General features: G+C 33.6%; 1 protein-coding gene across 1 annotated transcript in view; it reads left to right on the forward strand.

Annotated features, from left to right (window-relative positions):
• Positions 1-16768, forward strand: part of LOC149803287 (von Willebrand factor A domain-containing protein 3A-like) — a 111799-nt gene that overhangs the window by 58356 nt on the left and 36675 nt on the right. The window contains exons 21-24 of the mRNA XM_089952975.1: positions 742-837; positions 6689-6779; positions 7081-7188; positions 12524-12621. Coding sequence (XP_089809101.1) covers positions 742-837; positions 6689-6779; positions 7081-7188; positions 12524-12621 — 393 coding nt within the window. The remainder of the gene's footprint in view (positions 1-741; positions 838-6688; positions 6780-7080; positions 7189-12523; positions 12622-16768) is intronic.

Raw genomic sequence — 16768 nt, forward strand, 5'->3', positions numbered from 1 at the left:
TTAAATCCAACAACAACAACAACAACAACTGTCTTGAGACTTGATTTTCACTGATACATTCAAAGATGGTCAATAATTGTAGTTAAGGGATATTCAATCAAATATACACATTTTATTAGGTGTTACTACAACTTGTCAAAATTAAGGACATTGCATCATCTAAACAAATGTAGTACAAATGGCAAATGGGTACAACTTTGCTTGAACACTAAAATATTGTTTATATATAAAAAGAAGAAGCAAGAAAATCAGTCCTAGGATGAAGAGGAAAGGTGACTAGCTATTGAGGTTATTCTTTCTAGATGGGACCTGCATGTGTATCTTATATTGATTGAAAAATAGCATAAAAGAAAATATCACACTATAATATAATTAGCAATAAACCAAATTCTCTGGTCCCAGGAGTTTTTGATATTGCAAGGTTTTGTTTGATTTTGGTTAATTGGAATCATTAAGGAGCAAATACAAACCTATTCATCCCAAAATATTCACATCTTAATTATTCTTAAAATTTTTTAGATAACACACAGTTAATATTATTTTGGCAATTTATAACATAAGGGAGTTTTTTAAATTTTTTTAAAATATGATATATTGGTTTACATAGAAACCGTGAATATTGGTCCACACAGAAGCCAGGAAATATTGGTTTACAATGAAGCCATGAAATGTTGGTCTACTTTGAAGTCACCTTATGAAGACAATGTCTTTCATTACTGACTTTATTTGTTTCTTTTTCAGCATCACTATGAAGAAATGAAAGCCTTGCCAGCACCAGAGTATACCAAACTGAAAGCACTGCCTCCACCCCCAAGACAAACACTTAAACAAATCAAAGTAAGTATTAAGGCTGGCCAACCAGATCTAAAAGTGGTATAGATAATCAGCCTCATGTTGCTTATAAATTAACAATGTATACCCTACCAACATGTGCAAAAGGACTGGTGGGGGAGGGAGAGTAAACATAACAATACTGGACATTGCTCTTCTGATTGACATACACATGACTTAACAGGACATATGCATATAACAAGAAAAATGTCAAAGGTGGATTGGCTTTGTTTTGTCTAAATAATGTAATACTTCTTTTAAAGCATCCTATGTATTTTTAAATTATATCAATGTGCATTAATACTATCAAGAAAGAGACCTAAACACATATATTTTGATTGGAAAGCACTTCTCAATAATCATCTACATTCTTTTTTTTACACAACTCTGCAGGCAGTAGTGTCTGAGAAACTGCGCCCAAAACACAACGGATAATGCACGTCACTGTGGTGGAATCATTATCATTCAGTTTCCTCAGTAATCATTGTTATTTAGAATGAAATGTATTTCCCTTGGTTGATGGTCCTTATTTTCCTGTTACATCTGAGATAGTGTGATTGTCATTAGATTTGATCATGCATGGCCAATGCTTTGTTCAGTGTCTAATGTACCTGGTTTTTCATTCATATTGCTCCCACATTATAAGCTAGTTATTGGGTTATGCCATGGCATAAGTTTAACAAGGATTGTTGGAAATCAAACAGACTTAGCATGCATCTTTTTATTGATGAGACCTTGATTGATTTTCCACCATTCCACATCATTTAGAAGAGTTATGGCCCCTGATTGCCCATTCTCCTGAATTTGGCTTCTGTAACATTACTTTATCAAAGATTTTTAGATTTCAACCAAATTTAGCATGCTGCTTTATATTTATGAGGCCTTGAATTAATTGGATTTTGAGCATTTGACATAATCATTTAGAGGAGTTATGAAGTAGAAAATTTTGCTGCAATTAGCCAATGGTCCATTGAGCATATATACAATATTAACTTGGATAATGTTTAGAAAAATGATATTAACTTGTCTACATTGAAGGCAGGGAGTTATATCTGATGGTTCATTCAGTATTACAGATTTAGATATTCAGATGTTTGAGATACATTATTGGGAATAAAGCTATTCCATCTTTAAAAATAAACAATGTAAATTACAATAATATATCTCAGCTGTAAAATAATCACAATAATTTCAGATAGGGATAAAGTAATGAATTACAGTTCTTCTGTTCTCTATTAAATGCATTACTCAGTCACACTAACAATGAAAATTACTTCTGTTACCTCTGGAATCAGCCCTCCCATAAATGTTTCTCTATGTCTAATTTGTATAGATAAAGGGAAGTAACTCTTAAAGATTATCTCCCCTGAACTCGTTAGGTAACACTCCATATACTGGATATCGTCATTTGTAACTTTTGTCACAAACTGTCAACAGACCTCAGAGAATCTGTGGATTTCTGTGGTTTTTTCTTCTATTTCTACTAGCCATCCAGTAATCTTTTTGGTGCTACAGCAAGTCAAACAATCGTACAGTGTGGTGTATAATACATTTTCTTCTTCACATATATTACCTGATCATAATACCTTAGGAAAACTACTACTGCCTTGCAAATCCAGCCCTCCCAGGTTAAAACATTTAGCTAAAAATGAGCTAGAAGTTATTGGCCCATCAAGGTGGCAGTTAACTAGAGGTATTTCCCCTTCACACAGGGATTGGCACCAATTCCTGTGAATGTCTCTGTTGCTACCTCCACTTTTGCTGAGTCTCACACTTTCACCAGAGAAGCCTCGCAAAATCCACTACCAGTTTCTGGAAGTAATACCATATACAAGTTGGAGTAGTCTCCATTTCAAAACAGAAGTATACCCCATGTAATATTTCCAAGTTTTCTTTCTTTTGCTGACGACAAAGTTCTATATTTACAGTATTATCACTTTGCCATCATCACATACTTAATAGTATTTATGTATTTGCATGGGTAACCTATGCATCTCCTCGCATAGTTATGGCTATAGTTACATATTATGTTTCTGCAAGTCTGTTGTAAGCTAGAGAAAATTCTTAAAATATGTATAATTTCCACAATGGCTTGTAAATTTTCTATTCCAGTGTAGTCTCAGCATCTGAATGCCAAACATCACTGAATTTACCTGTACATGTTGTCACTGGACGTTCCTACAGGAAAAGTTATTAATTGATATTATTGTTCTGATGCTCCTTTGCTTTCAGTAGATCAGCTGCCATTTGACCCATAGTCCAGTTAAACAGATAACAGATACCATTTGAAGCTGTTTTCAAATGCCTCATTGGTTCACCTTTCATAGAATACCTCTTTCCTCAATGTATTTGCCAAGGCAGACAGAATCAGCAAAAGACATGCCCTATCAACGGACCCAAACCACATGTGGTTCTACAAGACAGGTCAGTTTCACTTATGATGGTATTGGCTTTCATTGCCAAGAACAGGCTCCCATCCAAGGGGAACCAGACTTTTGTAATAAAATCACCGTCTACTTTGGACACTTCAGCTCAAGGCCACCTGCATGACTCCTGAATTAGTATTTTAAAAAGGACTGAGCCATTTTGTCCAGGGAGATCAAGCCTCTTCTTACATCTCAAAAAGAAACTGGTGATTTATTAGCAGAGACACATTTTCATCCTGGTTAAAGAGGGTCATTTGCTAAACATATTGAAAAATAACCCCAGATCAAATGAATTTACTACAAATTTTGGTTTACAAGGTTATAACAGTTGCCACAAGCATAGCATGTGAGTGAAACTTTTCTCTAACTGATAATATCCATGGAGTGGGATGGAAATCGGAGTGCACATTTTCCAGCTTTTCTCTGAGACATCTTTTGCTCCAAAGGGCTCAACTCATTTTGTTGGGACCTATAGCCATGATGCAACAGGTCACCTTACTGGGTCATTTGACAGCTTCATGAAGATGTAGCTTAACAAGTTCTGCTAGATTTGTGAGACGGACAAATTGTCATTTTTCAAGTCAGGATGAAAATGTGTCTCTTACCTAAGATGGAGCCTATTCTCCAGTCAGATTATCTAGAAGATGTCTCACATACCCCAGGGAATTGGAGAGGGTTATGCTGGGCTAATGGGATGGATATCCCTCCACCTTTTGATATTATAATCAGGTAATGTATTTGAAGAAGAAACTAATTCTTTCTATTAAAATGTTTCTTTGACAGTACTTATCTAGTCATAATACACATACACCCTTCTACTCTACTTGCAGCTACATTCAAATAGAAAGTGTGCTTTCTGCCCCAGTAGTAACTTAGGTATTCCCTGGATTTGCTGCCAGATCCCTGTGTCAAGGGAAGATCACTCTAGCTGACTGACACCTAGGTGGGCAGACAACATAGTTCTTTATATATAAGTTGTAATCTACGAGGCTGGATTTTTTAGGAAGTAGGGTATTATGGTCAGGTAAGTATTACTGAAGAAACATTTTACAGGAAAAAATTAGTTTTGTGAAAATCAGTCAAATTTACGATACTTTTGTAAATTTGTTACCTCTTCATATTCATTGCGTAAAAAGGAAATTTAAGGTGGTAGAAGACAGTCATGAATCCTGCCTTGCTTATCATCCAAAACCTTCAAGGTATGCTGTATTTTGTCAGAAGATGTATGGTGCAGTTGTCTTCACAAACAGCTGAAGGGGAAGACTTCATATCGAGGAAATATTGCAGAACAGATGCCAGCAGAGGTTAAGAATCAAGGATGATCAGTATGATTCATCAAGCTTTTTATTGGAGGCATGGTTACGTACTCCAAATCTATCAGAAGAAGATTCTTACTCAAGAAATACAATCTATTTTGACAAAACATGCACTTCAACACAATGCCTCAATTAAAGATATCATGGAATCAGCTGGTTGGCATGCTCAGTATACTTTCTTCACTATTTGTGTCACATGGCCTCACAAAAGAAGGAGTTAAATCTTACTGGGTCTCTTGATTGTTGCCCAGACAGTCACCTGTCTGTGACACTCCTGACACGACTGCATTCTCGTCTAGGATATGTACACAATCGCTGGATTTGCCCAAGAAGTCATTTCATTGTAATTATTTGTCATGTGCAGGAGGCTACAGTGTAGTTCCTTGCACACATATATTACCTATATCTGGTTGTGCCAACTATCGTTAGGAGAGTGTCACCCTTCAAAGTAGAGAAACTTTTTGACCATACAGGTTGAGGTTGGATGCTCAGCACTTCCTCATCCATTTACCTATTCTCCAAAGATTAATGTGATTGTATCTGACAGAGAAGGGAAATTTGTACAGAAAATTATGTTTCTTCAAATATATTTACACATCTGCATGACTGTAAATTCTTCTCAACCTTGCCCTGATGATATTAACTATATACCTGTGGGGTAAAGGCAGGTAATCTGTAGCAGTTACTTCCCTTTTGACCATACACAGTATAGACTAAGACTTTTTCAACTCAGGAGGTAACTAATTCATACTGTTAATGTGATTGTGCAAGTATTTTCCGAGAAACAGACTTTACTATAAAATTTTCTTTTTTGCTTAAAGTTAAGGCTCCTAAATGCCTATTCATCTAACTTTGTTTTCCGACACAAGTTCTCTGTTTACGTCCTTGCTAAACATTTTGTAGTTAGCAGGTCCCTTCATATGATGCAGCCATCAGTGATACCTCAGATAGGTTCTCATGAGGCAAGAACTAGGATCAGTGAAATAAGGTGGAAATAATCTAATTAATTAAGCTTATTTAATGACATCAGTTATCATGAGTTCTTTATATACTGACTGGCATAGAGGGACCTTACAGTGAAGAACAGGGCATGTAGGTACAGTAAGTGATTCTCAGATTGTCATCACTTTTTTTATAAATATGAATAGGAGTGTAACAATTGCATGTAAGGGCATTTACCATATGAAACAATATGAATCAGAGTGTAAGAATTGCATGTAAGGGCAATTACCATATGAAACAATATGAATCAGAGTGTAATAATTGCATGTAAGGGCATTTACCATATGAAACAATATGAATTAGAGTGTAATAGTTGCATGTGAGGGCATTTACCATATGAAACAATATGAATCAGAGTGTAACAGTTGCATGTAAGGGCATCTACCATATGAAACAATATGAATCAGAGTGCAACAATTGCATGTAAGGGCATCTTCCATATGAAACAATATGAATCAGAGTGTAACAGTTGCATGTAAGGGCATCTACCATATGAAACAATATGAATCAGAGTGTAACAATTGCATGTAAGGGCATCTTCCATATGAAACAATATGAATCAGAGTGTAACAGTTGCATGTAAGGACATCTACCATATGAAACAATATGAATCAAAGCGTAACAATTGAATGTAAGGACATCTACCATATGAAACAATATGAATCAGAGTGTAAGAATTGCACATAAGGGCATTTACCATATGAAACAATATGAATCAGAGTGTAACAATTGCATATAAGGGCATTTACCATATGAAACAGTATGAATAAGAGTGTAACAGTTGCATGTAAGGGCATTGACCATATGAAACAATATGAATCAGAGTGTAACAATTGCATGTAAGGGCATTTACCATATGAAACAATATGAATCAGAGTGTAACAATTGCATGTAAATGCATTTACCATATGAAACAATATGAATCAGAGTGTAACAATTGCATGTAAATGCATTTACCATATGAAATAATATGAATCAGAGTGTAACAATTGCATGTAAGGGCATCTACCATATGAAACAATATGAATCAGAGTGTAAGAATTGCACGTAAATGCATTTACCATGTGCAGTAATTTAAACAGTGACAACAAGATAATACTTTTTTCCTTTAAGGCAAAAGAAGATGACTCTGATGATGAGAAGAAAGTTTCACCACAAAGATCTTCGAGTGCCAAGTCTCCTGATAAACCCTTGCTCTCCCTCAGTAAGTCAATTTTAAAAAAGGTGAAAGCATTTTGAGTTATGATAGGATCATAAAAACGGTAATTATAAAAAAAGTAATTAATTAAATTTCATGTAAAGATTAGAAAAAAGTATTAAATAAAATGATAGTCTTAACTTGAACTGCATTTTCTTTCTTTCGCTGCAAAATATTACTTTGATTAAAGAAGTCTAACTTAAGTTCATATATTTGTTGATAGCACCTTTGTTCCCTGACTTTATAGGTATCTGTGTAATATATCATATGATTTTTTTTAAAATCAAGAATTTTTGTTTCATTGCAGGAAGACCCATTTCAGCTAAGGACCCAATGGAGAGGGTGAAAAATAAGAAAATACTAAGGTCCAGTTTCTTCATGGATGCAACAAAAAATAAAGTTGGTGATGGAACAGGTGAGTGCGTTTGGTACAACACACATCCAGCTATGCATTAGACTTGTTTGCAATTCTCTGTTTAGAATTTTAGAAAGACTGATCTTTGTTATTTGAAAACAATGTCACGACTAATTGCAGATAAACACAGTTTGGAAACACAATCAAAAATCAATTATTCATACTTGATTAGAAGTTTAGATGTTGGAGACGTAAATGACATTTAGGCTCAATAATAACAATAATAATAAGTAAAAAAGTTACATTTTAGGTCTAGCGTACATTCCATTGGTCTTGGTAAGTGAACACTATGGATAATTGATGCACAATTAATGGATAGTTTACGTCTGTAGTTTACATTGGAAATAGACCTCTTACATATCTATATATCTATATTATGTGTATTATTTTCATCATAATAGCTTTTGTAAAGGTCATTCAGTTAATGACATTTTAATACTAATATCGTATGTTTGTAGTTTACAATTTAAAGATGAGTTATGTATCAAGTTCATTGATTTATTCATAAAGTTCCAAGGTTGAGATATACTATAATTCAGGTAAACATGACGTGATCCACCAAGGATATGAGTTCTAATGAGAGGTCAAGCTGACCTAATTCCTTGTTAGTCAGTGTTAAACTTCTGAGCTGCCCATGGATGATCGGTTTGAGACCACTGGTCTACAAGCAAATGGATATTGTGTTAAATCTTCTATCGGAATAATTCTGGAGAGAATTGCTGCTGAGCTATTAATTTTGTTATGGTCTTAAAATCAGAAGATGACATCTTTGATTTCCTTTCATTTTCTTTACTTCGTTTTCTCCATGCCAAAGATTTATTAAATTACTGTTGACATTTCTTCCTGAATCACAGTTATTCAAATCTTCTCGCTGGATGGTGATGTGAGATCAAGGTAAAGTAATTCTCTCATGCTAAGTACATGCTTGCTGGCAAGCTCATTCCCCAACCTGCCAAAAATTTCTCACTGGGTGGGGGTTATGAGTTCAAGATACTGTTATTCTCTCAGAATAGGGGCATGCTTGCTGACAAGTCCATCCCCCAACATACATAAAAGTTCTCACTGAGTGGGAATGTGAGATGAAGTTATGATAATTCTCTCATGATTGGTTAATGCTTACTGGCGAACCCTTCACCCAATATTTAAAAACATTTCTGACTTGGTTGGGATGTGAGATCAAGCTATGGTAATTTTCACAAGATAGGTGCATGCCTGCTGACAAGCCAGCTCATCACCCAGCTTGAAGAAGAAGAAAAACTGCACAAATTCTTATGTAAGAATGCTTTTTCAGTGATAAACCCACTCTCTCATTTAAGAATCATTACATTGTGGGCCCACAGTATTTACCAATCAAAAATACAGTATAAGCCACTAACCAATGTTTTAAATAATGGCAAATTACCTTCTCTTACCTCATTTAAACTATTTTAAGAAAGAGCATTATTTTTTAAAATTGTCCTTTTGTCATGTGTTAAAAACTTTACCTTTCATTCAAAGATAGAAAAAATGGTATATGTTATTTTGAATGTTCGTATTTTGATAACTGCATGCCAGATTTACAGTAATTCACCTATAAAACCCAGAAAAGAGTTGGGGTATGCTGAATAAATTTTTCTGTGAAAGTAGGCTGGACTTCTCATATAGGTAAAAGCTGTCTTTAAAAATAAAAATTCCAATATTTTGTCAAAACAGGGTTGTTGGCTTATCATGGTCTTAGTTTAGGACAAGTATAGTACTTGGTAATTTAAGTCTACTATCAGTTTAGATTTAACTTTCTTTCCTATGCACATTCTATCTTCTAAACTGTTTAGGGATTTTCTTACCATTTCTGAAGTTGCATCCAGTGCCCTGGGTTTTGTTAAAATTTGCACACAAATAAGCTAAATTTAAAATGTATGGAATAAATGAAACAAAACTGTTTGTGATTTAGTTTGCAAAGCTAAGCATATTTTAATGCCTTAAAGCAGTCATCAGCATTCAATTCATTTGTAAAGCAGTCATCAGCATTCATGTGCAGTTTTAAAGCAGTCATCAGCATTCATGTGTAGTTTTAAAGCAGTCATCAGCGTTCATATTCATTTGTAAAGCAGTCATCAGCATTCATATGTTGTTTGAAAGCAGTCATCAGCATTCATGTGCAGTTTTAAAGCAGTCATCAGCATTCATATTCATTTGTAAAGCAGTCACTAAGCATTCATGTGTAGTTGGAAAGCAGTCAGTTAGCATTCATATGCAGTTAAAAAGCAGTCAGTAAGCATTCATATGCAGTTGGAAATAGTCAGTAAGCATTCATATGTAGTTGTAAAGCAGTCAGTAAGCATTCACATGTAGTTGGAAAGTAGTCAGCAAAAGCATTCATATGCAGCTGGAAAGCAGTCAGCAAAAGCATTCATATGCATTTGTAAAGCAGTCAGTAAGCATTCATATGCATTTGTAAAGCAGTCAGTAAGCATTCATATGCAGCTGGAAAGCAGTCAGCAAAAGCATTCCTATGCATTTGGAAAGCAGTCAGTAAGCATTCATATGCAGTTGGAAAGCAGTCAGTAAGCATTCATATGCATTTGGAAAGCAGTCAGTAAGCATTCATATGCAGTTGGGTAGCAGTCAGAAAGCATTCATGTGCAGTTAAAAAGCAGTCAGTAAGCATTCACATGTGGTTGGAAAGCAGTTAGTAAGCATTCACATGCATTTGGAAAGTAGTGAGCATTCATAAGCAGTTGGAAAGCAGTCAGTAAGCATTCATATGCAGTTAAAAAGCAGTCAGTAAGCATTCCTATGCATTTAGAAAGCAGTAAGCATTCATATGCAGTTGGAAAGCAGTCAGTAAGCATTCATATGCAGCTGGATAGCAGTCAGTAAGCATTCATATGCAGTTAAAAAGCAGTAAGCATTCACATGTGGTTGGAAAGCAGTCAGTAAGCATTCACATGCATTTGGAAAGTAGTAAGCATTCATAAGCAGTTGGAAAGCAGTCAGTAATCATTCGTATGCAGTTAAAAAGCAGTCAGTAAGCATTCATTTGCATTTGGAAAGCAGTCAGTAAGCATTCGTATGCAGTTGGAAAGCAGTCAGTAAGCATTTATATGCAGTTGGATAGCAGTCAGTAAGCATTCATATGCAGTTAAAAAGCAGTCAGTAAGCATTCACATGTGGTTGGAAAGCAATCAGTAAGCATTCACATGCATTTGGAAAGTAGTAAGCATTCATAAGCAGTTGGAAAGCAGTCAGTTAGCAATCATATGCATTTGGAAAGCAGTCAGTAAGCATTAATATGCAGTTGGAAGCAGGCAGTAAGCATTCTTATTATATTTTCATTTTTTTCTCCGTTAACTTTACATTGTCAAAATCGTGCAATATTACCTGATACTGAACTCGTGTGCAAATACACATATTGCATTCACGTGCATAAAGGAACTACTTTCTATTGTAAACAAACAATGGACGCAGATGCCAGCACTTTTGATTTGTAGGTAGGTGCTTTATGTTGTGGTTGTTTAAATTTATTTATTTGTTTCTAAATGAACTAAAGCAGATGTTTCGTGGACTGCCTCATACCAGCTGCTTTGGCACATTCTGCATTAACTTTTTTGATACAATGTATCTGATTTAGGCTAGCTATACAACAGATGCAAGAATGAGTCCTTACAAATAACATACAAATGATGAGTCATATACTGTCTTCTTTAGCTGGTGATAAAAATGGCAAAAAAATATACTTACAGTTTTACATCCTGAATTTCCTCAAAATGTACTTTCTTAGTTCTGCAAATCTGAATTACATGAGTCATGTCATAGGTTCTCAATCTTGATTACACATTTCGAAATTGTACTGTAATTTCGAATATAAGTGCAATTACATCCTCCTTACTGCACTCAAAATGAAATAAGTATTAAATTCCATAGCATCTTTTTGATAATTGCAATTGAAACACTTCATATTTTTCCCACATTATGATTTCAAACATTCAGTGACAGAAACAGAAACACATTTGCAGATGTCAACATGATTCTCCCTCACTTCTTCAATCTGATGTATTTCACGTGGAATTGTCACATATAAATCCAGTCCATAATCATGAAATTTCATAGAATAAAAAAAAATACCAAAATCTGTTCATTCCAGATCAAATGGAAAAGTTGTTGCAATGCGCATTCATTCACAATATGACTCCAAATTTCAATTTTAACTAGACATGCCATTTTCTTTCGAAAGTTATGTCGAGCGCGTGACTTATTCCAAATTTATCTGGGCAGAGATATGTGCTCAGTAATATTGTCGTTGTTGTGTAATGATGAACCTGCACTTGTGTATTTAGTTTGGAATATGGCATACATTCAGTTACTTTGTTTCTTGTAGTGTTTTTAGTTAATATAATTAAGCATTAGGTAGAATTAAAAAAATGAGCATATAATAAAAAGGTTACTTCATTTGTATGGGAAAATATGAACTCGTTTTGTCAGATGGATATACTGAACTCCCAAGGTCATGCAGTATTTTCAGCTGAAAAACTCATTCATATTTTCCCATACAAATGCAGTAACCTATAAATATACAGTTGGAATGCAGTCAGCAAAAGCATTCATATGCAGTTGGAAACAAGGCTGAATTGTTGTAATGGATTTTATAATAATGTCCTACCATCCATCACAGCTAATTTATTTGACTTTCTGATAAAATTACTACAATCAGTGTAGATTATTTTACTTTCCCATAAAAAAACTACCACAATCAATATAGATTTTTTATTTTCCAATCAAATGAGCACAATCAATGTAAACTATTCTTTACTTTCCAGTAAAATGATCATAATCAGTGTAGATTATTTGACATTCCCATAAAATTAGCACAATGTAGATTATTTTACTTTCCCATAAAATTAGCACAATCAATGTAGATTATTTGAACTTTCCCATAAAATGACCACAATGAAATTTTTTTTACTTTCCCATAAAATTACCACAGTCGTGGAACATATTTTTTTCCCCATAAAATTCAATCAGTGCAGATTTTTGTTTACTTTCCCATAAAATGACCACAATAAATGTAAATTTTTTCATTTTTATTTGTTCATTTCACATTTTTCACTTATAAAAGCAATAAGAGGACAAAGATTTTATAATTTATCTTATCAGAATCTCCAGTCTAGCTCCTCTCAAGTAGGAATTTTAAGTTCAAATACGAGACAATATACACAATTTTTGGACTGGTAATAGGGATGAAATTCAGCCTTCCCAAAGGCTTTGTGAAGTCTCTGATATTTTACTTCATTTCTTCAAAAAGAAATGTTAATGTGTTACAATTAACCTATTTATTTTCTTTTTTGGTATGTTTTAGGTACAGTCTACAAGAAATACCCAGAAACAAAGTCTGTTAGAAAAATCGTTGCACGACCTACGCTACCAGATCATGAGGATGTCATGACAACAAAGGAGGTAATGTTTACTTTATGCTTGATATGTCAGCACAAATATCAACATGAATTTCAGACATTTTGTGGGGAATATTATACTTTATTTTTGTTGCAAAATGTATTAATGGAACAGATAATGGGCTTAGGTAGAATTAGGTTGGTAATACAACATATACCTATTTGTGCAATGCAACTTTTGAAGAAGAATGTTAAGTCAAAATCTTTGCTGGAAAAAGATTAACAAGTATATAAATGCATTCAAAAAGAATAAAAATGCTTAAAAATATCCAGTACCTGTTTAGTTTAAAAAATATTTATTTCATATATGACATACCCTGAAGAGAAAAGGACATTAAAAGTTCAGAAACCTTACAGATAGACTTATTAGTAATAATGCTTATTTGAGTTATATATATCTACTATATGAGTATATACTTCTCTTATGATATTATTGTTTTTATCACTCTAGGCCTTAAATTTAGTAACAGAATGAAGTGAAACCAGCAATTTAAGTAAAATAAGAAATTAAGTTATGTATTTCTCTACAATTCAAAGTGTAAATTCAAGAGAAACTTACATTATTGTGAATTAAATACTAAATAATCCTAAATGACCTATCACAATTAAAAAAAAATATGGACTGTTCAGAATAAATTCAAATAGTCTTGAATGTTCTGATGTACCATAATGATGCAATCCAGACTGTCTTTTGGATGATTTCACCATAATTCCAAAATATTGTGTAACTCCAAATTCAATGAGCACTTTAGAAGTTCCACTGAATAATCTTCTTGAATTACTGACAGATCTAAAGCAAGAATGAATTAATTATCAAATCCATATTTATACACATTTTCACTTGACCTATAATGTAATAGGATTTGAAGATTTCCAACAGAAAACATTGCCTAACTGTAAATAAGACTAACATTACAACCTTCAATCATGGACAAACGTTAGCTATGTAAACATGTTGTTTTCAACTTATAACCATGGATGAAAGCTAGGCACACAAAATAAGTTAAATATGCATAGCAATTTAGGTAGATTGTTGTGCCTGCAAAATTGTACATCTGATTCACGTAATTTAATTTTAATATCCTTGAACTGGAGAATTCAATATGATGATGAAATACTCCATTTGTCAGGAATAATGCATTGATGGCCATCATCTTTTTGCTTTTTTGTACATATTTATCAGTAGTTCCATCAGGACAAGTTAAATATTTTAAAAATAAGCAATAACCAAGATAGTGAACTGTGTATTAGAGACTAGTCACACCTCTCTGAAAATTCTCAGCTGCATGAGTAGTATTGTAATATACTCTTGTATTGTCACACTTTTAAACAGCAATTCTAATAGGTCATAGAACACCCTACTGTTCCTGCATATTTGACTAGTTATACATTTCCAGTTACAAGTTAACAAAAGGTTACAACTGATAATATTGCTTTACGTCAAGTAATATCTATCCTGAAGTCTGCAACACCTGGCTAAATTAAAATGGAAATTATTATTATGTTCCCAGACAAGTCATGTTTAAGAATCAAAATATCCTAAGATTCTTTTTCATGTTTACATTGATTATATAATACTACATAAATCTGATAATTTCTGTTAAAAATATAGATCAATAATTTAAGATACCGATCTATTTTCTGAGTATGTACTTTATGTAGTACTAATATTAATACTTGACCAACCCAGATTTTCCAGTTGTGGCTATCACATTGTAACTAGGAAAATATTACTTTCTAAACTAGATATTAGATAGAAGTGGCAAAACTATAAAACTCCATAAATTGCATTGCATAAATAGATATCTGTTATATTACGAGCTTTATTCCACCCAACCGACTACAGTATTTGTTCCATTAATGTATGTTAAAATGCAAGTACTTCTGTTGTCAGGGTACCAGGCTATTATTTTGTTCTGCTATGCATCATTGCACCAGTTGATATATTGGTGGAACATTTCTGGTCCCCAGGAGATTGGTTGTGGCTCGTTTCTCAAAAAATTCTTTTAATTTTCAAAAGAATTAGATTTCAGCTATAAAGTGGCATGTGTGGGATATGGCCTTTAAAACCATATTTTTGTCTTCCAGTGGTAGAATCACATGTCTGACTTGTAATCCAAGGATTATAGATTCAATGTCTGTCCAGGTCATCAGTCTAAGTGTGTTGATGAGAAAAGCACGTAGGTCCCATTTCCTTGGCATGATATAGACAATAATATGTTCAAAGTGCCATAAAAAACCCAGCAAATCAAACCACATTATATAGTGGAAGAAATCATTTTTCCCTCAGCACAGGATTGGTTGAAACTTTGTCTGAGCAAGTAAAATGTATAACATGCCAGGATTTTATATAAAATATAAAGTAAAAAGCTAGAATTTTGTGAAAGTTCATACAATTCTTCCTTACCTCAAGGTTGGTCATTTTAGGATTTTTCCTGTTCTGTTTATACATGCAGCAATAACAAGAAGATGCATAGTATGTCACAGATTTTTGTGTCATGACCCTGGGTCACTGACTTGGGGAGAAGGTGGGTATTCATTGGAGTTATGGAGAAGTTAGAATATGCAGTGAAAACTAAGGGGATTGGCCATGGCAATCTATTGCAGTTACTTTAACATGTGGTTGAAATTGAACCTTGTAATGCACATTTTGTGTATTCTAAAACAAAGAATAAATACAGTTTTTGGTAAGTCTTAGGAACATTACCTGAAGAATTAAAAGGACTTTAACTTTCATTGAGAATTAGCAAAAGCTATTGAAATTCTAGTTTAAATGCCCCCCCATCATATTTTTTAGTGTTTGAACATACAGTAGATTTGTCCAAGTTCTTTTATGTATATGGTTGTATTTATTCAAGTCCATTTATTAGTGTTATTCCGTATAGTCATATTATTCAAGTCCATATAATAGTGTTATCCACAGCCATATTGTATAATGTTATCCAAGTAAATGTATTGTTATCCATGTCCATCTGTTTTGTTGCTTCCCATCATGTACTCTACATTCATGCTGTCCTATTCATCCATCCTCCATTATTTTGGTTTTCATTTAATGAATTTGGAAGGACTTCTTCAATTGCAATGATGTCAATATTAAGAAGACTTTGCTTGGATTAATTTACATCTTTTTCCCTTAAAATTTTTGAGGATTGAGTTATAGTCCCAGTTTGATGCATAAGTCTTGTTTCCACTCTTTAGCGTTTGAAAGACTTTTTTGATTAAAAGAAATTAACATGCAGCTTCATGTGTTAAAAGACCTAGCTCAAGTTTAATTAGCTCTGTTTTCTTTAACATTTTCAATGAGTTATAGATCCATAACATCTTATTAGCTTGCATGTATTATGAATCTTGTTTCTACTCCACATGTCTTTTCAGTAACTTCATTGATTTAAATCAGGTTTTTTTCTTACAATTGAGAAAACCTAGCTACGGTTTTATATACATCTTTTTACATCACATTTTTTAATTAGTTATGTTCCCTGTTTTGCTTCTTCGTTTGATTGAAAATAGTTTATTTTTGTTCAATAACTTTTAAAGGACTCTATTGGTTAAAATCTAAATTTGAATTAGGCTTATTGAAAAGACCTATCTTAAGTTCAATTTGCATGTGTGTCACGAAAGTTTGGCACCTTTGTTTGACTTCAGATATTGCCATTGCATACTGAACCAAACATTCTTCATGCAGAATGCTTACAGTTTGACTCAGTTAAGGTTTCAACAGTGATACAGAACACTGACAATTAGACTAAACAAGTCTCAACAATGATGCAGAACACTGACAATTAGACTAAACAAGTCTCAACAATGATGCAGAACACTGACAATTAGACTAAACAAGTCTCAACAATGATGCAGAACACTGACAATTAGACTAAACAAGTCTCAACAATGATGCAGAACACTGACAATTAGACTAAACAAGTCTCAACAATGATGCAGAACACTGACAATTAGACTAAACAAGTCTCAACAATGATGCAGAACACTGACAATTAGACTAAACAAGTCTCAACAGTGATACAGAACACTGACTATTACACTTAACTAAGACCTCATTAACAGCAAGAAGCATAGCAAATTTGGTTGAAATCTAATAATAATGATTTGAAAACAAAAGTGAGTGTGTCAACAATCATTGTCAAGTACAGCTT

This window comes from Sinohyriopsis cumingii, chromosome 3, assembly GCF_028554795.1.
Source record: "Sinohyriopsis cumingii isolate HCF-2022 chromosome 3, ASM2855479v2, whole genome shotgun sequence".
NCBI lineage: Eukaryota > Metazoa > Mollusca > Bivalvia > Unionida > Unionidae > Sinohyriopsis > Sinohyriopsis cumingii.